This window comes from Nilaparvata lugens, chromosome 5 (assembly GCF_014356525.2).
Source record: "Nilaparvata lugens isolate BPH chromosome 5, ASM1435652v1, whole genome shotgun sequence".
Taxonomy (NCBI): domain Eukaryota; kingdom Metazoa; phylum Arthropoda; class Insecta; order Hemiptera; family Delphacidae; genus Nilaparvata; species Nilaparvata lugens.
The window spans coordinates 15,140,624-15,158,289 of record NC_052508.1 but is presented as its reverse complement, the minus strand read 5'-3'; the positions used below and the strand labels follow the sequence as shown (position 1 = coordinate 15,158,289).

The window sequence follows — 17,666 nt, the reverse complement described above, 5'->3', positions numbered from 1 at the left end:
TTATAGCCAGAAATCACAAAGTGACAGATCGAAGATACCTCCAAACCCGCTCAAGCTCAGCACCCGACAACAGTACAGTGTAGATATGTATCATCCACAAACATCAGAGAGGAACCATGGTCATTTATCATGTATATAGGAATAGTGTAGACCCCAGAAGCGATCCCTGAGGTACACCAAAAGTCACCAGAAGAGTCTGAGAGTTTACATCACTGAGGGAGACAAGCTGAGTCATTCCAGAAAGAAGGTAAGAGCCCAAATGGAAAGGTCCGACTTCCATAGACCAGCTCTCTAAGTAGAATGCCATCACGACACACAATCATAGGCTCGGCTCAGATCACACAGTGCAAGAGCAACAGACTCACCATCCTGGAAGGAACCATCAATCTGCTCAGCTACATGGTCCACTGCATCCACTGTCAATATCCCAACTCGGAAGCCAAACTGCATGTTGGAGAACTGGGCCCTGTTTCATAAAACTTATAAGTCACGTAATACAGGAGAATCACCATTCCAATTACAGTACATGCTCAATATAGCCGATAAAATCAGCTGTTCCCGTATTACAGGACTTTTTATGAAACTATATTTACAGGAAGTTTTTATGAAACAGGGGCCAGGCCATTCTCCTCAAAGAAAGCCTCCAGCTGACGCTTGATCACTGCCTCGATCACCTTGCCAAAGGCAGGAGTTATAGAGATTGGCCTGAAACTACAAAGGCTCTCACGATCACCCTTGCTTCTTGAAGACTACAATAAATCTGGGAAATTTCCTGACTTCAAGCACTCGTTTGCTGATGCAGAGAAACTGCAATGGCATCCACACGTACCTCAATGTAAAACAAATACATACCTTAAATGAAAAAGACTAGGAAATTGTCAAAAACCACAGATTTATTGATAGACCGGACTTAGAAAGACCGGTTTCGGTAATTATTACCGACCGTTTATTAGATTGACAATGGTGTAATAACCGAAACCGGTCTTTCTAAGTATCAATAAAGCTGTTATTTTTTGACAATGTCTTAGTCTTTTTCATTTAATATGAATAATTACCACAATATCAACTTCTCAACCACACAAAAGTGGAAATACATACCTCATGTCGATCTTGACCTTATATTATATACCTCTACCTATTACCTCCTCATGTATAAGATGCTCATATAACATGTAATCAGGCCCCAAGGCAAAAGCATACAGCAACAGACGATGGAAAAATTCCTCAAAAATGTGTTTGAATGTTATAACGCACATAGACGTTTGATTTTTTCACCGTGTGTATTGGCCCTTTTTACGATCAAATCATGAGCTGTGTGATCTGTACCAGAAATGTCAAATTGTTGACGAGATAAAACTGAGGCGTTTGAGTTGGCTGGGACACGTTGAGAGGATGAGTGACTCAAGAATTGTAAAAAAGGTCTTCAGGAACAACCCAGGAGGAAGGCTGAGAGGACGTCCGAGAAAGCGTTGGCTGGAGGACATTAGGAAGCTGGGTGTCAGGGGATGGAGACGTAAGGCTGTCGATAGAGACGAATGGAGAGGCTTTTTGAATGAGGTCAAGGCTCTAAATGAGCTGTAGCGCCAAGGAGAAAGTAAGTGTATTGGCCCTTTACACCATAGACACCTCCTTGGGAGTATGACCAATCCTCTTCGAGTGAGGAGATTGAGGCCTAAATTCCGTCGAAATGGAGATACCTCAATGTAATACAAACACATGTATTAAATAGAAATGTAGCATATGTCATGGCGCCCGCATGGTGAGGAAATCGAGGTAGGCCGCGCGGTACATCTTTATCTCGGCCTCCTCACAATGAGAGCACCCTTATGTAGGTTTAATAAACTTGACAAAATGCTTACTGGCATGCCAGCGTATCTTGCAATGTAGGTAATTTAAAAACGTCATATCAGTCTCTTCAGATCAGTGAAACCAGACAAAAATGATAGTATGAGTAATATGCTTACTCTATGATGAAACAGTGCCGGTAGGTACTCTATAAAGTAGGATGAAGCTATATGATTTGGAACTTGAAATACATTATTTTTGTTGTTAGACTTGACGTTTTGGGTGGAGAAACAGATAAGACAAACATTTCGTTTGTATTGTAGTCATGTGGTTGAAAATTAAGATTATCATCTTGTTCTCCTCCTTCTTTTTCTTCAGTAATCAATCTTCATGTATACACCTTCATTGAAGCAGGACCTCTTATACATTATAAGAAGAAGATCCTGATTGAAGATAGAAGCAGCATGTGACTATGCCGCAGGTTCCGTAACTGTAAATTTAAAAATCTGCAACATCAATTTATTGAAGGGCAGTGTTAAAAATACTACAATTGCAAAAGTTACAAAATTTTATTAGTACCGTAAGAAACATAAAGCGTGATGATAAGATTAACATATTCATGTTAATTCAAGTTATATCTTATATTATGTACATTTTCTAAAAAAATAATTAGTATTTCGACAGTAAATGAAAAAGATGGAAAAATGAAACATTTAGATAGTTCCCAGAGTAGCAATAAATATAGACAGAGTTTAACGTAAGTAGTAAATCGATACTAAATAAATACTATTGTATTAATATTAAACAAACAGTTCTTATTTGCATAATTTTTTGATCATATTATTTTACCTATTAGATTATATATGATACCTAGTATTAAATAATACAACAGCATGGAAAACTGGATGGTCTGTGAATCCCAACGGGCTTTGGTGCCAGAAACCTAGCAGATTTTGTTTGTGTACAACCCTCAACCCAAACCAGCAGAACATAAATGTAAGCAGCATGGTAGTTTAGTAGTGCTGTCAGATAGGTAGCCTCCTCACTCTATCCCGCTCCATCTTATCTGTTGTAGAATCTCCCCTCTCTTCTCCACTACCACCAGTTGCTGCTTGGAAGCAGATACAAGAATTGCAGCTTAACCTTCCGGCAGTCGCGCTGTTGTAAAAAGAGCAACAGTTTTTGCTACACAAAACTATTGAATGCGGGTGTCAGTGAATGAGTCACCTATATATTCCAAAACTTTCTCCACATCACTCCACTGAGTTGCAGTATCAACCGAACAATCGTTAAGTTTTCAGGTGCCATTTAGTCGCCACAGTGCATAAGTATGATAGGGAAAGACTGTATACGGGGACTGTAAACGAACCAATAACACAGAATTGATGGCTTTGCTTGGGATACCCTTTTGGGTTACGAAATGGTAATCATCCAAATGTTTATAGGCGTGAAATAATACAATGAGATGGGAATGGTATTTATACAATTAATTAATATGTTTTGACAGTGAACAGAATACATAACAATTGGAAAATTGGATGTTGTGAAAATTACAACACGCGACTGCTCTTGTGATTGAGTAGGGCGCGACTACCGGAAGGTTAAGGCTGTGCAAAGGCTAAAAAATAACTTTCTACTGATGACATTTTTATTTTTTTACATTTTTGGTGACAGTTATTTTTAGCCTTTGCACAGCCTCAAACAGCAGACCCAAAACATTACTGTAACTACCACTGTGAGATTTTGCTACTGAATTGTGGCCACAAAACTAAATATTCTCTACAAAGTTACCCAAACAGTTCTAATTTCAGTTATTTTGTTTTTGTATCAGTCCTCAATCATAAATGAAAGCCTACAAAAATGTACCAAGTATTATCTAAGCTTGTCATGAAATTTAAAAATAACATTAAATCTTAGCTATAAAAATGTAAGATTGAATACAAAGTTCTAGATCTTAATTTCAACTGAAAAAAGAGAACACTAGAGATCTAATGTGTTAGTAAAATAATTAGATGGTCTAAGAAGAACACATTATTATAAGAAGCATACACTTTGAATACTGGAATCCCTGAATTGAGCAATATAATTATTACTGTATTACATTAAATTTATCCTTTCATGTAAACCCTAAGTTGAAGTAGAAAAAAGTTGTAGTTCGTAACATTAGGGGTTCAAAGAGAGCTTTGTCAACTTAAACTTATTAACCAATACTTCAGAGAGCTTAGTTTACAATAATTGAAATCTTCTAACTAATCTTCATTATCACTTTTTTGGTTCAATTTCATTCATGCGTTTTCAGGCAACCTGATTATTTTTAAAACTCATCTAATAAGATAATTGATGTTTCTAATGACAAATACTTGTAATCATACAACTCTATGGCTTCATCGCTTTTCCTAAGAAGATTTAATTTTCAAATTTATATTAAATACACTATCAATTACATCTATTAAAATACTTCACATTCATTTATACAAAAAAATATATAAAAATAAGTCATGGATATTAAATTTTTACAACTAATTTATAAAATGAGGTATTTGATAATACAAATTTAAGTACATTTTGTGAAAACAAATTACTTTGAGTAGGTTTAATACTTCATAATATTATTGCATAAGAGAGCTTGAATTTTGTAATATATATCTATTCTACATAAAATTTGTACATTTTACCACGTTTTTTCCTAAATATTGGTGGTTAGGCTATACTAATTTGTTCGAAAAATCAAATAAGAAAGCTCTGTATATCAAAGATAAAAGTGAAATAATATAAATTGATTTATTATTCAATAGATAAAATCAATGATTAAAAATAGGTCATAAGTAGTCAAAAAAAAAAAAAATTAAAAGAGCTACAAATTCAGTTTCAGCAGGTATATTAATCTTCATCACCATTCTCCCATGCACAAGCATGTGGATAATTTGTTAATCATCCTTAGCTAAAGAAAAAACCTATTCTGCTTTATACACATACAGTAGGACAGGACCTCAGAAATAGACGGGTTTTATCTATCTTCTTTGAATACTCTTAAAGTTACTCGTATATAAAGCTCAATGTAAAAGTAGCCCCATAAGTCCAGGCACCAACTTCCGTTTTGCAGGACAATTTCGGCAACCGGGACAACCTTCGACGCAGGTGTTCAATAATTTGCGTGCATTTGCAGGTGAACTGTTACAGGAGACTGTTCGTCGGTAATTCGAAAATGTGCGGTGAAACTTGACACAGAATAGACGCTCAATATTATTGTACCTACTTATAACATCAGGCCACAGTGTTTATGACATGTTTATCACAGTTGTGTGGCCTGATTTTGTAAGGTACTGTACTATAATACTGTACTTGTAAGTATTAGTACTTGAACTAAAAGTATTGTACAATACTAGAGAATCTAGTTCGTGCTTTAATGTTAGTGGCTGGCCTAATTGACGATATTCCGATATGATTTTTCTCCTGATCTAGTACGTTAAATTGAGATTCGACTGTACGAATCAGTAGGGGGATAAAGATGTTATTCTTAATCCCTTGATACAGCTCTACTTGATCCCTTGATACAGTTTCTTGACTCTACGAAAAATAAGTAAAATAAAATGTGATCGATTCGCATAGATTCAGAAAACCTTATCAATTTGAAGCATTTGTTAACGACGAGATTTCTTCGCATGACACTCAACAGACACTGCACAACGATTTTCAATATCTTCATAAGGAACTGCATTTCTGGCACTGGAACGTTTCCTGGTTGGAGAATCGATCGGCGATTTCTGTTTGAGAATTTCCACATCGCTGAAAGTGACCTGAGCGCCGCCCGAAGAAGTGGGCAATACGTCTCCCTGTGTACAAAAATTACATTAGTTTTAGATGATTTCACATTAAAATCATTAATCACAAAATAATACCCAATAAAGATAGAATAAAGTGAGAAAAGGAAGCGAGATTAAGAAAAATCCCACCAGCGAGCAAGTTTTGCTGGTGGTGATTTTCACTATAATTTTGTTTAGTTGAAGTTTTAACTTTGCTGGTGGCGATTTTCATTCTTGTTTGTTTAGTTGAATTATTGTAATTTTTTATTAGAAAATAAAATAATAAATATGATGTTGAAGTTTTAACTTTGCTGGTGGCGATTTTCATTCTTGTTTGTTTAATTTAATTATTGTAATTTTTAATTCGAAAAAAAATTATTTTAATTGATTTGGATACAGTAGAATCCCGATAAAACGGGTCACTCGCTATCACCAATTTATTTGTAATACATTTGAAGTTACTGAATATGACACAAATCAAATCAAATTGGTTTTTATTATCCATGATAACAGAGTACAAAACATTCAAATAATACAACAACGTTACATCTTCTGCAAACAAATAATCATAAATAAAACTAACAGATGAAATTAAATAATTAATCGTAATAACTAAATCTATCTGCTGCAATATATCGTAGTTACAGAAAATACAACATTATTTTTTAAATAAAATTCATGAAAACTCTCCACGAAGGCAAAGCCTGTGATAAATAGTTACACATGTGTACATTAGACTCAATGTGAAAGTAAGCAGTTTCAAAGAATAAGTCGATGCAACGAATGTTGGCCCCTTGAGACTAGCCGACTTATTTTGAATGTGAAAATTTTTGAATCTATACGAAAAATTGAAATTTTGGCTCGAGGTCGAGGGGCACCAATTCAATATTTGGGGAAACTACAGAATTCAGTGTTAATTATTCCTGGTTTTTTGATATTCCAGCTTAAACTTCTCGCGAATGAACAATCTAACAGACCCCTATTAATTGTGGCCTATTTATTATACAGATAATAGATTAGAAGTAAAATCACCCAACTTTATAAGAATTGGATTGATAAATAGATTGAATTGGTACTCACATCTCACATGTAACGGGTGACCCAGAATAACGGGAACATTATTTTGAAAACGCCATAAAACATTAGTGGGAAGGGCAAAAATGATTCTATTCAAACTAATGTAAAGTTCAAGACTTGCCATTTGAGAATTATTAATAACATCTATCACTTTTTGACAATTACTTCTTCAAGAATGCTTCCTCCTGCACGAATACACTCTTGAAATCTGTGTTGAGATTCCTGAACGATTGCTGCAACATTTCAGCTGGGATATTGTTAATTTCATTTTGAATTGTCTGTTATGATTCAACCACAGTTATTGGTGAAGTTGTGAAAGCGTTTGATTTGAGATAGCTCCATAAACAGAAAATCGCAGGTGGACAGATCATGGGACCAGGAAACGCAGATATTGCAGCGATCAATGAGGAATCGTCAAAACGGATTTTAAGAGTAATAAGAAAACAAGGATATTGTCAAATTTCACTAAACATTTAAATTTAGATTTCACAACATCACCATCAATTCTACTGATTTCAAGATTGTATTCGTTCAGGAGGAAGCCATCTTAACACTGTAATTGTCAAAAAGTGATAGATGTTATTAATAATTTTCAAATGGCAAGTCTTGAACTTTACAAACTCATCAGTTTGAATAAAATCATTTTTGCCCTTCCCACTAATGTTTTATGGCGTTTTTAAAAGCTCCCGCTATTCTGTGGGACGACAGAGTTGCCACTTATTTTTGTACATACAATGATGAAATAAATTCCTATTCAAATAATAATTGATAAGGATTGTACAAACCTTGTACAAGCAGGTTTCAATATCGCCGTCCGAGTCCTTATCCAGCACTGTGAGACAGTACTTGGACGACTTATTGACCTGCCTGATGTCGGTCAGTTTGTCGACGGGATGCGAGCGCTTCATGACGGGCTGGAAGAGGGTGTCGGGGGGGACGTTGGGCGGCCGATGGTCCAACCACACGTCTCCGGGTCCCGCTGACCGCGAACGACGGAACGCTGACCGCAGGTTGGCCACGCGACCACCTGTCGAGGTCGTTGCTTCGCTCTCCGTTGCCGTTGGCTGTGGAGTTTCGGCAAGCCGTTCTCCGGGGCCTGACGAACGCGAGCGTCGGAACGTCGACCTAGTAACAATAATATTTGTTACAACATCAAATAAAATTTATTGCCAAATTCATATAAATAATTCACAAAACATGGAAAACAAAATTAAGTTTCATACATTAGAAATTTACTAACAAAAATACAAAAGCTTTTATTGAAACTAAATAATAATAAAATATATAATATTTGCGTTGCAAGCAAAACAAAGTTTGTGCGCTAGCAACGAGCATTCAGTAAGCACTCCAAATTGAGAAAACCAGAAAAAAAGTAGCTGTAGAAACAAAAAAAATTTAGCAAATACTTCAAACAAAAAATTGGCATACACTTTCAAAAAAGAAAAAGAAAAAACATGATAGTGGAGTAGTTCATAGTATAAACATAAACGTAAACAAAAATAATATAATTCGTTGAACAAATATTCATTTTGATATAATTATCAAGAGTTTGAAATTAGTGCAGGATAACATTATATAAATTGGGTTCAGTTTGAGAGACAACTTTCAATAGTAAAGGGGGAAATAATTAATTTGAATCAGTGCAGGATAACATTATATAAATTGAATTTAGGTTGATAGAAAACTTTCAGATAGTAAAGGGTGAAATAATTTGAATAAAACATGATAATAAAGAATTGATGAATGCCTAGAGTTGAAATAGTTTGACTACAACATCCAATAATATTTGTTATTTATTCCAAACATGCAATAAATAATTTCACTTTAGATACTGTTGTTGGTGAGATGTAGTGATATTTATCCATAATAAATCCATGTTTTCCTTCATTTGCACATTCAAACCCATTTTATTCTTACTTACTCCTTATTTTCAAAGTTCTTTGATGGCAGTTATCATTATCACCCTCATCTCATCATTCATATGAGACTGCATGCTCTCTTATCATCTTTATTGATAACACCTCTCTTTCATCACTTCATATATTCATTTTCACCATCAACTCTATTAAGGAATGTTTTAGAAGTAGTTTTCTAAGTATTAACAGTAGTTAGAAGACAGCTCATTTATATAAGTACAAGATTCATAAATGATTTGCCTTTTGATCTGGAAGCAAAAATTAATTACAAAAAAATAAAAAATTGGATAAGAGAAAACTATTTCTTTTCAATTGAAAGCATTATCTAATTTTTTAAAAGCATATTTTTAAGCGTGGATTATTTTTTTTCTCTATTATTGTATAAAACTAGGAAACAACCAATGTAACTAGCTGATTGCAACTCTCACCAGCGGGCAAGGCTTGATTCCTTTTGCTGGTGATGCCGGATTACCATTGAGAAGTATCTAATTATGATTTTGGTATTATTTATGCTTAATTTTTATTTTAATTATGTTATACTTTTGATTATAAAATTAAGTATTTTCTTTTATTATGTTTTGAATATGTATTTATTGTATGGCAAATAAATGATTTGATTTTGAATAAAAAAAATTAAATTTGAAAAAAAGTACTTTTTTTCTTTTCAAGCATTAGTTTTAGTATTTTTTGTTTTGATTAAATTGTATAGCCTACTGTACTTATTGCTGTGTTAAGGAGACATATTTGGGTCTTTACCTGTTGTTTCCGATGTGATATTGTGAATAAATAAATAAATGAATAATGTAACACGGGGATGTTGCCTAGAAATATCAATTCAAAAGTTTTTGAATTTTCAACACTGAAGATGACACCATAGGTTTTGAAACATGTATTTAATTTTTCAATAAATTCGTGATGTTTCTCGACAACATTTCAGTGTTTCATAATAAAATTTTACTTTCTTTGTAAAAAAAATTATACAAAACAAGTGTATGTATCAATCAGTAAGGGTAGCCACTAACAATCCAAACTTATTCTACACTTGATGATGCATTATTAAAAAAGCTCTAGGAGAGTTATAATCTGTTTTTTTACAACTGCATTTACGAGAGTAGGAGATTATTTTATGATTATCATAAATGCACAGTTCATATATACCTAAAGTGAGGTCCACGTTATAATGGCAGTGGAGATTGATAGGAGAACAACGTTGCCGATCCTCCGTCTTGTCAATGCCTTCTGTAGACGGTAGTTGATATAGGTTTGTTGATGTAATATCAAGTGTTCATTCTCGTTTAAAATAAACAATTATATTTTATTAACAATAAATTATATTTTTCAATAATTTCATAATGAATTTTCATAGTTCAGATGAAATATTTTGTAAAGTAATTATACATTGTTGAATACAATGATAATATTCAAACATAGTAGTCAAACATGACTTTGAAATTTTGTGCATGACGTTGACCATACATTGTTGAAAATGTTCTTGTCAATAAAGCAATTTCTATTTCTATTTGTCTATGTTGTTTACCTGAGGTTAGCCACGCGGCCGACAGTCGCCGCCTTGCTGGCTAGATCCGCCTCACTCGCCGCATGCTTCGGTTGCGGCGTTTTGAACTGCGCGGCCAGAATGCGATTGCGCAGTCGCAACGGTGCTACGTCCGATTCGCTGCTCTCGGTAGTCGAAGGCGGATACCGTGACGTCACTGACGGGGTAGCACCACGTGTCGTCGCCGACGGAGTGGCACCGCGTGAAGTCACACTCGGGCCGCTATCTAGAATCTTCTTCACTTTCCTGAGCCGCCTGTCGCGCTGCCACATTTCCATCTCCATCTGACTCTTCTGTCGCTGCAGCTCTTTGGCCAGTTTCTCAGTTTTCTGCGTGATCTGGTCTTTCATGCGCATCTTCTCTCGCTCTCGTGCCTCCTGCTCCTTCGACAACTGCTCTTCCTTGTCGGCAAGCTGGAACGGTTTTGAAAACAAATTAGTAAAAAATCAAAGATATCTTAGATTAAATGTCGAAGGATTAAGGTCAAGGAACAACAAAATGACAACTTGACATAAAACCTGGAGAAGAAGTGAGTAGAAGGAGGCGGAGGAGGAGCTGGAAGTGGAGAAGAAGAGCGAAGGAGTGAGGAGGAGGAAAAACTGCTTTATACGCTGAAACTGGTCCCTTTTCAAGTTGAATATCAAGATCACCTTCTTCCAACACAACATTATAACAAATTAATTTTTATGCAATGAATACGATGAAAACCCTGAATAGGCATGAGCCTAAGCACAGGTTTTTGATCACATTGAATCATGACGGAGTTCGAATGGGTAATGTCCAGAGTACGAGTTTCCTCCATAATTTCTCAATTATATAATTAATTATATTTTCAATATTTCTCAGTTCAAATAATATTAACAATCAAAGAACAGGCTGAAGACAAGTCAGAAAATAGAAGGATTGTCAACACACATCATCATCATCATCATTATTGGCACTAGCCTACAGCCTTCGCAACCACATCCTTCCATCTCTCTCGACATTCTGCTGTTCTTCTCCATCTTCTTACATCCAGTCTTCGCAAATCCTCCTCCACATCGTCAACCCACCGCTTTCTTGGTCTTCCTTGTAGTCTTCTTCCTCCGGGTTTGCCTTCCAGCACTATTATTGGCACCCTCCCTTCCGGCATTCTGTGCACATGACCAGCTCATCTCAACCTCATAATTTTTACAACAGATAAAATACTGGTCTCCTCAAACAATCTTCCAAGTTCCTCGTTTGTTCTCATCCTCCATATTTCATTTTCCTTGATTACTCCAAAAATTATTCTTAAAATCTTTCTTTTCCCATAGCAGACCTTCTTCTCTTCTAGTTAAAGTCCAAGATTCGGCCCCATATGCCACTATTGGTCTTAAAATTGTTGTGTAAAATCTAATTTTGCCTTTTATTGACACATTCTTGAACTTGAGGATATTTTGCAGGGCGAAATAGACCCTATATCCGGACATTATTTTAGCATCCACTTCTTCAGCCACATTATTTTTTTCTGTTATTAGGGAGTCTAGATACTTGAATGATTTTACTATAGTCAACACACACCTTCACAATAACAAATAAAAAAATAGTAAGACTAAAGAAAACTAAATTCACAAAAAATAATGTAAGTTTATTGATTAGGATAGAATAGATTCACATATTTTCATCTATAAATGAAAGGTCAAGGTAAAATATCATGATGATTCTGAACTTTTTCAGTTTATGTGAATACTAATCGACAAATAATGTGGATGTGAAATATAAACGCAAATAATGTCACCTCACCTCATTTTCTCGACTTCGAAGATAATGCTCTGTACTAGTGCACTTCATTTTTAAATTAAGTTTTTCTGAATCCATTTGATGAATTTTCCTCCGCAATTCCTCAATCTGTAAACAATACATCATTAATATTAATTTTGCTCTTGTTATTATTCACACATTGCTGTCGTTAAACCATAAATTATATACCCATATATTGTTGTATTTATAGTAAGTTGTCTACCTACATAGATAAAATTGAATTATACAATTCTTATTGTGAAGAAATTTGAAAAGTGACTTCAATGTTATAATAATGTGATCTACTTTCAAGTAAACGGGCCAAAGTAGCCAAGTTGAAAGAGAAACGATGTGAATATGAAATTGAAGGATCACTAATGAACACATTAACGTTAGCAAATAGACACCAGAATAAATCCAATAGATCACAATATGAAAGACATGATAAGAAAACAATTTAATGATTGAGAATATCTTATATCAAACTATATTAAAGACAAACATTAAAAAAAAAAAAAACACTGAATCCAGCTATCCACGAATAATCCAAACATAATTATGCAGTTTGTTATTTATTACATTGAATTTCTCCATAATAAATATCAAGTTGATTATTTTTTTAAATTGGATGAGTAGATTTATATAATACTTACAGTTTGATCTTTTTCTCTATTGTTTTCGGCCAATCTTTTATATTCGTCTTGAATAGAATTCACTTCGTTGAAAAAACTCTCTTGTCCAACACGGAAGGAATTGGCTGCATTGAAAAAGAAAATAAATTTATTTGCCATAAAATAATACAGATTGATAAAATAAATATTAAAAAAGAAAATAAATCAACACATCAATTGAGAATTGGTAACAATAACTTCAAACACCAACAAAAAGCAATAACTCACTAACCAACATGAAAAATAAACAATAAATTATATATGAAAAAGACTGTAAATGATTTCTGTTTTCTAATTTATTCAAATATACCGGGATAACTATCACTCACAGCATAGCCACTTCTAATACAAGGCCCCGGCCTACGATATTGCAATGTCGCAGCGTAGGCCTAGAATCTAATACATGATTGGTGAAAAAGATCAGCAGGTATTTTAAAAATTCTTTTTCACCAATCATGTATTAGATTCTAGGCCTACACTACGACGTTGCAATATCGTAGGCCGGGGCCTTGTATTAGAGGTGGCTATGCTAACAGCAAACTACTATAGAATAAAGTGGAAAAGAAAAAGTGGCAACACTGCTGCCATATAATTTTTACTGACTTAACAGCATGAATGTCACTATAACTATATGTATCAATCATTATAAAATATTTATTACCCTGATTTTTTCATTTTTGATTACAGTATTCAACATTTTACCTTCAATCATCAAACCTTTTCCTTTTCCTTTCATAAGAATATTTTTTTCTCCCAATTATTTTAATGATAAATGTTACTGTGAGAATAAAGTATTACCTAATGTTTTTATGTGAGTCTGCAGTTCCTTTGCTTTCTCCTTCCTAGCAAGCATCACTTGAAGCGTTTCCGTAATGAAGCCGTTATTTTCAGGATCTGTTATCTCGGGCACCGGAAATGCTTGTTGAAAACTACCAGAAAAAATATCGAGAGGTTGTTGATAATAAATGAGATTAAAAATAAATGAATAAATCAGTAACAGTGAGGTTACTGTGACACTATTCAAATCACAACCAACTAAGAATAAACTAAAAATTAACAAATAAGAAAGTTTGTTTTTCGGTTTGTGTTTAAAAATTTCTCTAATAAATGAATATTCTCTATTTTAAAAATAACTGAGTATTATAATTTATTATTATTTTGTTATTTGGAACATCAAAATTCAAATGAATGGTTTGAATAAATTATTTATGGACAGGAAATTTTTGTAAAAATCTAAAATACATAACTTCATTTGGATTTATGTAACTAAATTTGGAAGAGAAATAGTACAAGGTATTCTTAGTTTTTCTCTCCCGATCTGTGCTTCATTGTAAAAAATAATAAATAAATAAAGAATAAAAGTAAAAATGTAAAAGAAAAGTTTATATATGTATTCGATTGATAAATAAGCATCCTTTGCCCACCTAATCAGGGGATCTGGAACTTCAAAAAATCGTAATGGTCTTAAATAGAGATCAACACCCGGTTGCACAATAATCTTTTAACTTCTAATCCAGATTAAATGCCACGAAAACCAATCAGAGGAGCCCTTTTTTCAAAAACCTTCTCTGGTTCTCGTGGAATTTAATCTTGATTAAATTATTCTAACAGGCTTTTGTGCAACTGGGCTATAGAGATATAGGCTACATCGCTTTGATTGAACTTCAAGAATTTATATTCAGACACTCAAAGCTTGATTGCATAATCAACCATTTCGAAAGAGTTGATTAATCACTATACAGAGTGTTTGAAAAAGAACTCCCTAGTTTTAGGTATAAATTTAATGTGTAAGTTGATGGAAAACTAAATCAACAAGTACATCAACAATGAAAGAGAGAGCCTTCAAGTTTTGTTTAAAATTAGTACTCTTCAACATATGGGATCCATTTGTTGTCCTGCACACGTCGAGACGATATTCAAGTTTTCGCCATGTATTCATCAACATATCAGCATCAGGTGTAACTGTCCCAACCGCCGTCATGATTCTTTCCCGTAAATGGTTCATGTCTCACGGATTTTTACTTTCCTTGCCCTACAACCATAGGTAAGGAAAGTATTGCTTTCCAAAAAAAATTAAGGTACCCTAATTTCAAGTTTTATATACGTTTCAAGGTCCCCTGAGTCCAAAAACATGATTTTTGGGTGTTGGTCTGTGTGTGTATGTCTGTGAACACGATAACTCCATTCCTAATTAACCGAATGACTTGAAATTTTAAACTTAAGGTCCTTGTACCATGAGGATGCGACAATAAGAAATTCAATCCAAAATGGCGGAAAAAATGGCGGATAATTACTAAAAAACCATGTTTTCACGGTTTTCTCGAAAACGGCTCTAACGATTTTCTTCAAATTTATATAATGGATATCTATTCATAAGCCCTATCAAGTGACATGAGTCTCATTTCTGGGAAAATTGCGGGAGCTTCGTAATATTCTTGGGAAAAATGGCGGATAATCACTAAAAAACCATGTTTTTCACGGTTTTCTGAAAAACGGCTTCAACGATTTTCTTCAAATTTATACCATGGATAGCTTATTCATAAGCATTATCAACTGACATGAGTCTTATTTCTGGGAAAATTGCTCTTGAGAAAAATTGTGGATAATTACTAAATAACCATGTTTTTTACGGTTTTCTCGAAAACGGCTCTAACGATTTTCTTCAAATTTATACCATGGATAGCTTATTCATAAGCCCTATCAACTGACATGAGTCTCATTTCTGGGAAAATTGCAGGAGCTCCATAATATTCTTGCGAAAAATGGCGGATAATTACTAAAAACCATGTTTTTCACGATTTCTCAAAAATGACTTGACCGATTTTTTTCAAATTCATACCCTGTATAGTTATTTATCAGCTCTATTAACTGGCATGAGTCTCCTTTTTGTGGGAAACTAATGGGGGGTCCACCCCATCCCTGAGAAATAGACTTTGTCGTGCATGAGGTAGGTAGGTAGAGCAGTTCATAAAAAGAATACATAGTCTAGATATTTCATCTGTAGAACAGCTGTTTTAACTTTTGAAAAATATCATAGAATTTCACAATATTTACACAAAGGAAAAAGTACTCTGAAAACAATTATATATACACATATACAGTAGTCTGATCGTAGTTTCAATATGTTGCTGCCAATCGTCATAATGTTATTCCCCTAAATTATTCTCCTTTAAGAATGGGGCTTACAGTTCAATGAGCAAGGAAAGTTGTGTGAGTGTACCACAACAGATTTTTTCACTTTACACAACATTATTTCATGTGTCCCCAAAGGAAAAAGTGCAGAGTGGTTAATTCCGGGCTTCGTGGTGGCAAGCAATTGGGCCAGCTCTCCCTATCCACCTTCCGGAAAGCCCGAACTCAAATGAGGAAACTGTTCCCTGGCGCCGTCTCAAGGTCAAGCAGTTCTGCTCACTACAGGGGGACAAAACTTAGACAGTTTTTGAATAAAACACCACAAACTATAATAGTGTATATCACTTTTTACATATTCTATGACATATCAAAACTAGGGAGTTTTTTTTTCAAACACCCTGTATAATGATAAGGCATATCACGATATACGGCAATAATTAAACTGTAACTGATGTCATAATTTAAAAAATATTATTGATAGTTCACTTACCGACAACTCGCTAGGAAAGACGAGCTCAGGTTGGTCTTGCTATTTGCTGACGTCACTATCTCTTCTTGTTGCTTCATTTCCGTAGAAGGTGGTTTCCTCTTGGCAGGTGGAGGACATGGAATCTCCTTTGGCGGCCTGATTCTATTAACTTTGACCTCTTGCGACATCTCTGCGAACTTCAGAACATGCTGGAACAAAGAAGGTTGAAAATTAGCCAGAGCTATTCTCTGTTGTAGTTTTGTATTGATAACAAGATTGCTTTTAAAGTAAAGTTAAACGAAAATGAGTTTGTAAGGATATGAATGGATCAATTTTTATAGTGAGTTTTACTCCAAACAGTCCTCAGTCAATATTAAATTATAGTTGAGATTTTAGTAAAAAAAATGTGTGATATAATATTCTTTATTACAATAAATTAAAATTAGCCATAGTCATAGTGAAAGAAAATCAGAGTTGAATCTTAGACCTCACTTCACTCGGTCAATTATATTATTCAAGGAAACTTGACTAATGTAAACGCCCCTTTAGATACAGATTAACTCACATTGATCTCATCACAGTCGCCAGCGCGCGGATTGACACAGATGATCATGCGCACATCGCCGTCGCCGTCAAAGTAGTTCTTGAAGAGATGCGTGAGCCGCGACTCGCGATAGGGAATCATCTTGCTGCCACCGGTCAGTTGATTGTCTCTGAGCAGCTCGAAGCATGTGCGCAGCGTCATCAGCGAATTGTTGATGTTGCCCGCTTCGCGCAGGCGCTGGCCGGCCGTGCGAGCGCGCGACGTTCGCTCGCTGCCCGCCAAATCAACCAGCGACAGTTGACTCACCGTTAGCCAGCGGCGGTCGCCGCCTGCTGCGTCCGAGGGCGCCTAATCACAAACACAAATTCATTTATTGCCTCAAAATAATACACAAAAACAATACTAATTGTGATTAGTAATCTAAAATGAAAAGTAATTAATAATAATAAGAAATTTTATTTCCATTAATATACAAATAAGCAATCTAACCAATGAAATGTACATAATATTCAAAAATACAATATATGAAATTTACTACAAATATAAAATAAATTGCATTTTTTCGGAAATTAACCTACTCAACTACGGGAAACCCATGTTCTAGAGCAGGCATAGTAGTAATACAATTATATTTAGAGTGGGAGTGCAAATACATTGGGTAAGTGAGCTCACATATTGTTCAAAATTATGTTTTCTATATTATGTCTTCCAGTTGTTGTGATACAGCAGTTTTTAACGATGCATTTAAATTTTCTTGAGTTTTCTATTATCTTGATATGTACAGGAAGTAAATTGTGGAGTTTTGGTGCTAGGTGGTTGAAGTGTCGGTGATGTCATTGAACAAATGATAAGTAATAGTACAAAACTTATGAAGTGATAAACATAACCAATTTTTGGACAATTTCTATCAAGACAGTTTTGGGCTCAAAGCCTGTTGTTCCTTTCCCAATCAT

The 17,666-nt window shown here is 34.6% G+C and overlaps 2 protein-coding genes across 2 annotated transcripts in view; one reads left to right on the top strand and one right to left on the bottom strand.

The window, feature by feature from the left end:
- The first annotated feature begins 300 nt into the window (after positions 1-300).
- On the top strand, positions 301-1,581 carry LOC120351570. Its single transcript, XM_039429388.1, has 2 exons — positions 301-450; positions 1,330-1,581. The coding sequence occupies exons 1-2, from the start codon at positions 301-303 to the stop codon at positions 1,579-1,581; spliced, it is 402 nt and encodes a 133-aa protein (XP_039285322.1).
- A 754-nt stretch (positions 1,582-2,335) lies between these two features.
- The window catches only part of LOC111058435 (kinesin-like protein KIF23), a 35,436-nt gene continuing 20,105 nt past the window's right edge, over positions 2,336-17,666 (bottom strand). Inside the window, exons 8-15 of the mRNA XM_039427710.1 lie at positions 16,735-17,061; positions 16,191-16,378; positions 13,367-13,497; positions 12,551-12,654; positions 11,901-12,005; positions 10,119-10,549; positions 7,451-7,790; positions 2,336-5,618 (exon numbers count right to left, since the gene is read on the bottom strand). Of these exons, the coding sequence (XP_039283644.1) occupies positions 5,427-5,618; positions 7,451-7,790; positions 10,119-10,549; positions 11,901-12,005; positions 12,551-12,654; positions 13,367-13,497; positions 16,191-16,378; positions 16,735-17,061 (1,818 nt within the window). The 3' untranslated portion in view covers positions 2,336-5,426. The remainder of the gene's footprint in view (positions 5,619-7,450; positions 7,791-10,118; positions 10,550-11,900; positions 12,006-12,550; positions 12,655-13,366; positions 13,498-16,190; positions 16,379-16,734; positions 17,062-17,666) is intronic.

What these genes read in the sequence shown, in the direction of transcription:
- LOC120351570 (XM_039429388.1), top strand. Translation starts at nt 301, where the DNA reads ATGCCATCACGACACACAATCATAGGCTCGGCTCAGATCACACAGTGC. An exon ending in ACTCGGAAGCCAAACTGCAT is followed by an intron (nt 451 to 1,329) that starts GTTGGAGAACTG and finishes GATCTGTACCAG; the next exon opens with AAATGTCAAATTGTTGACGA.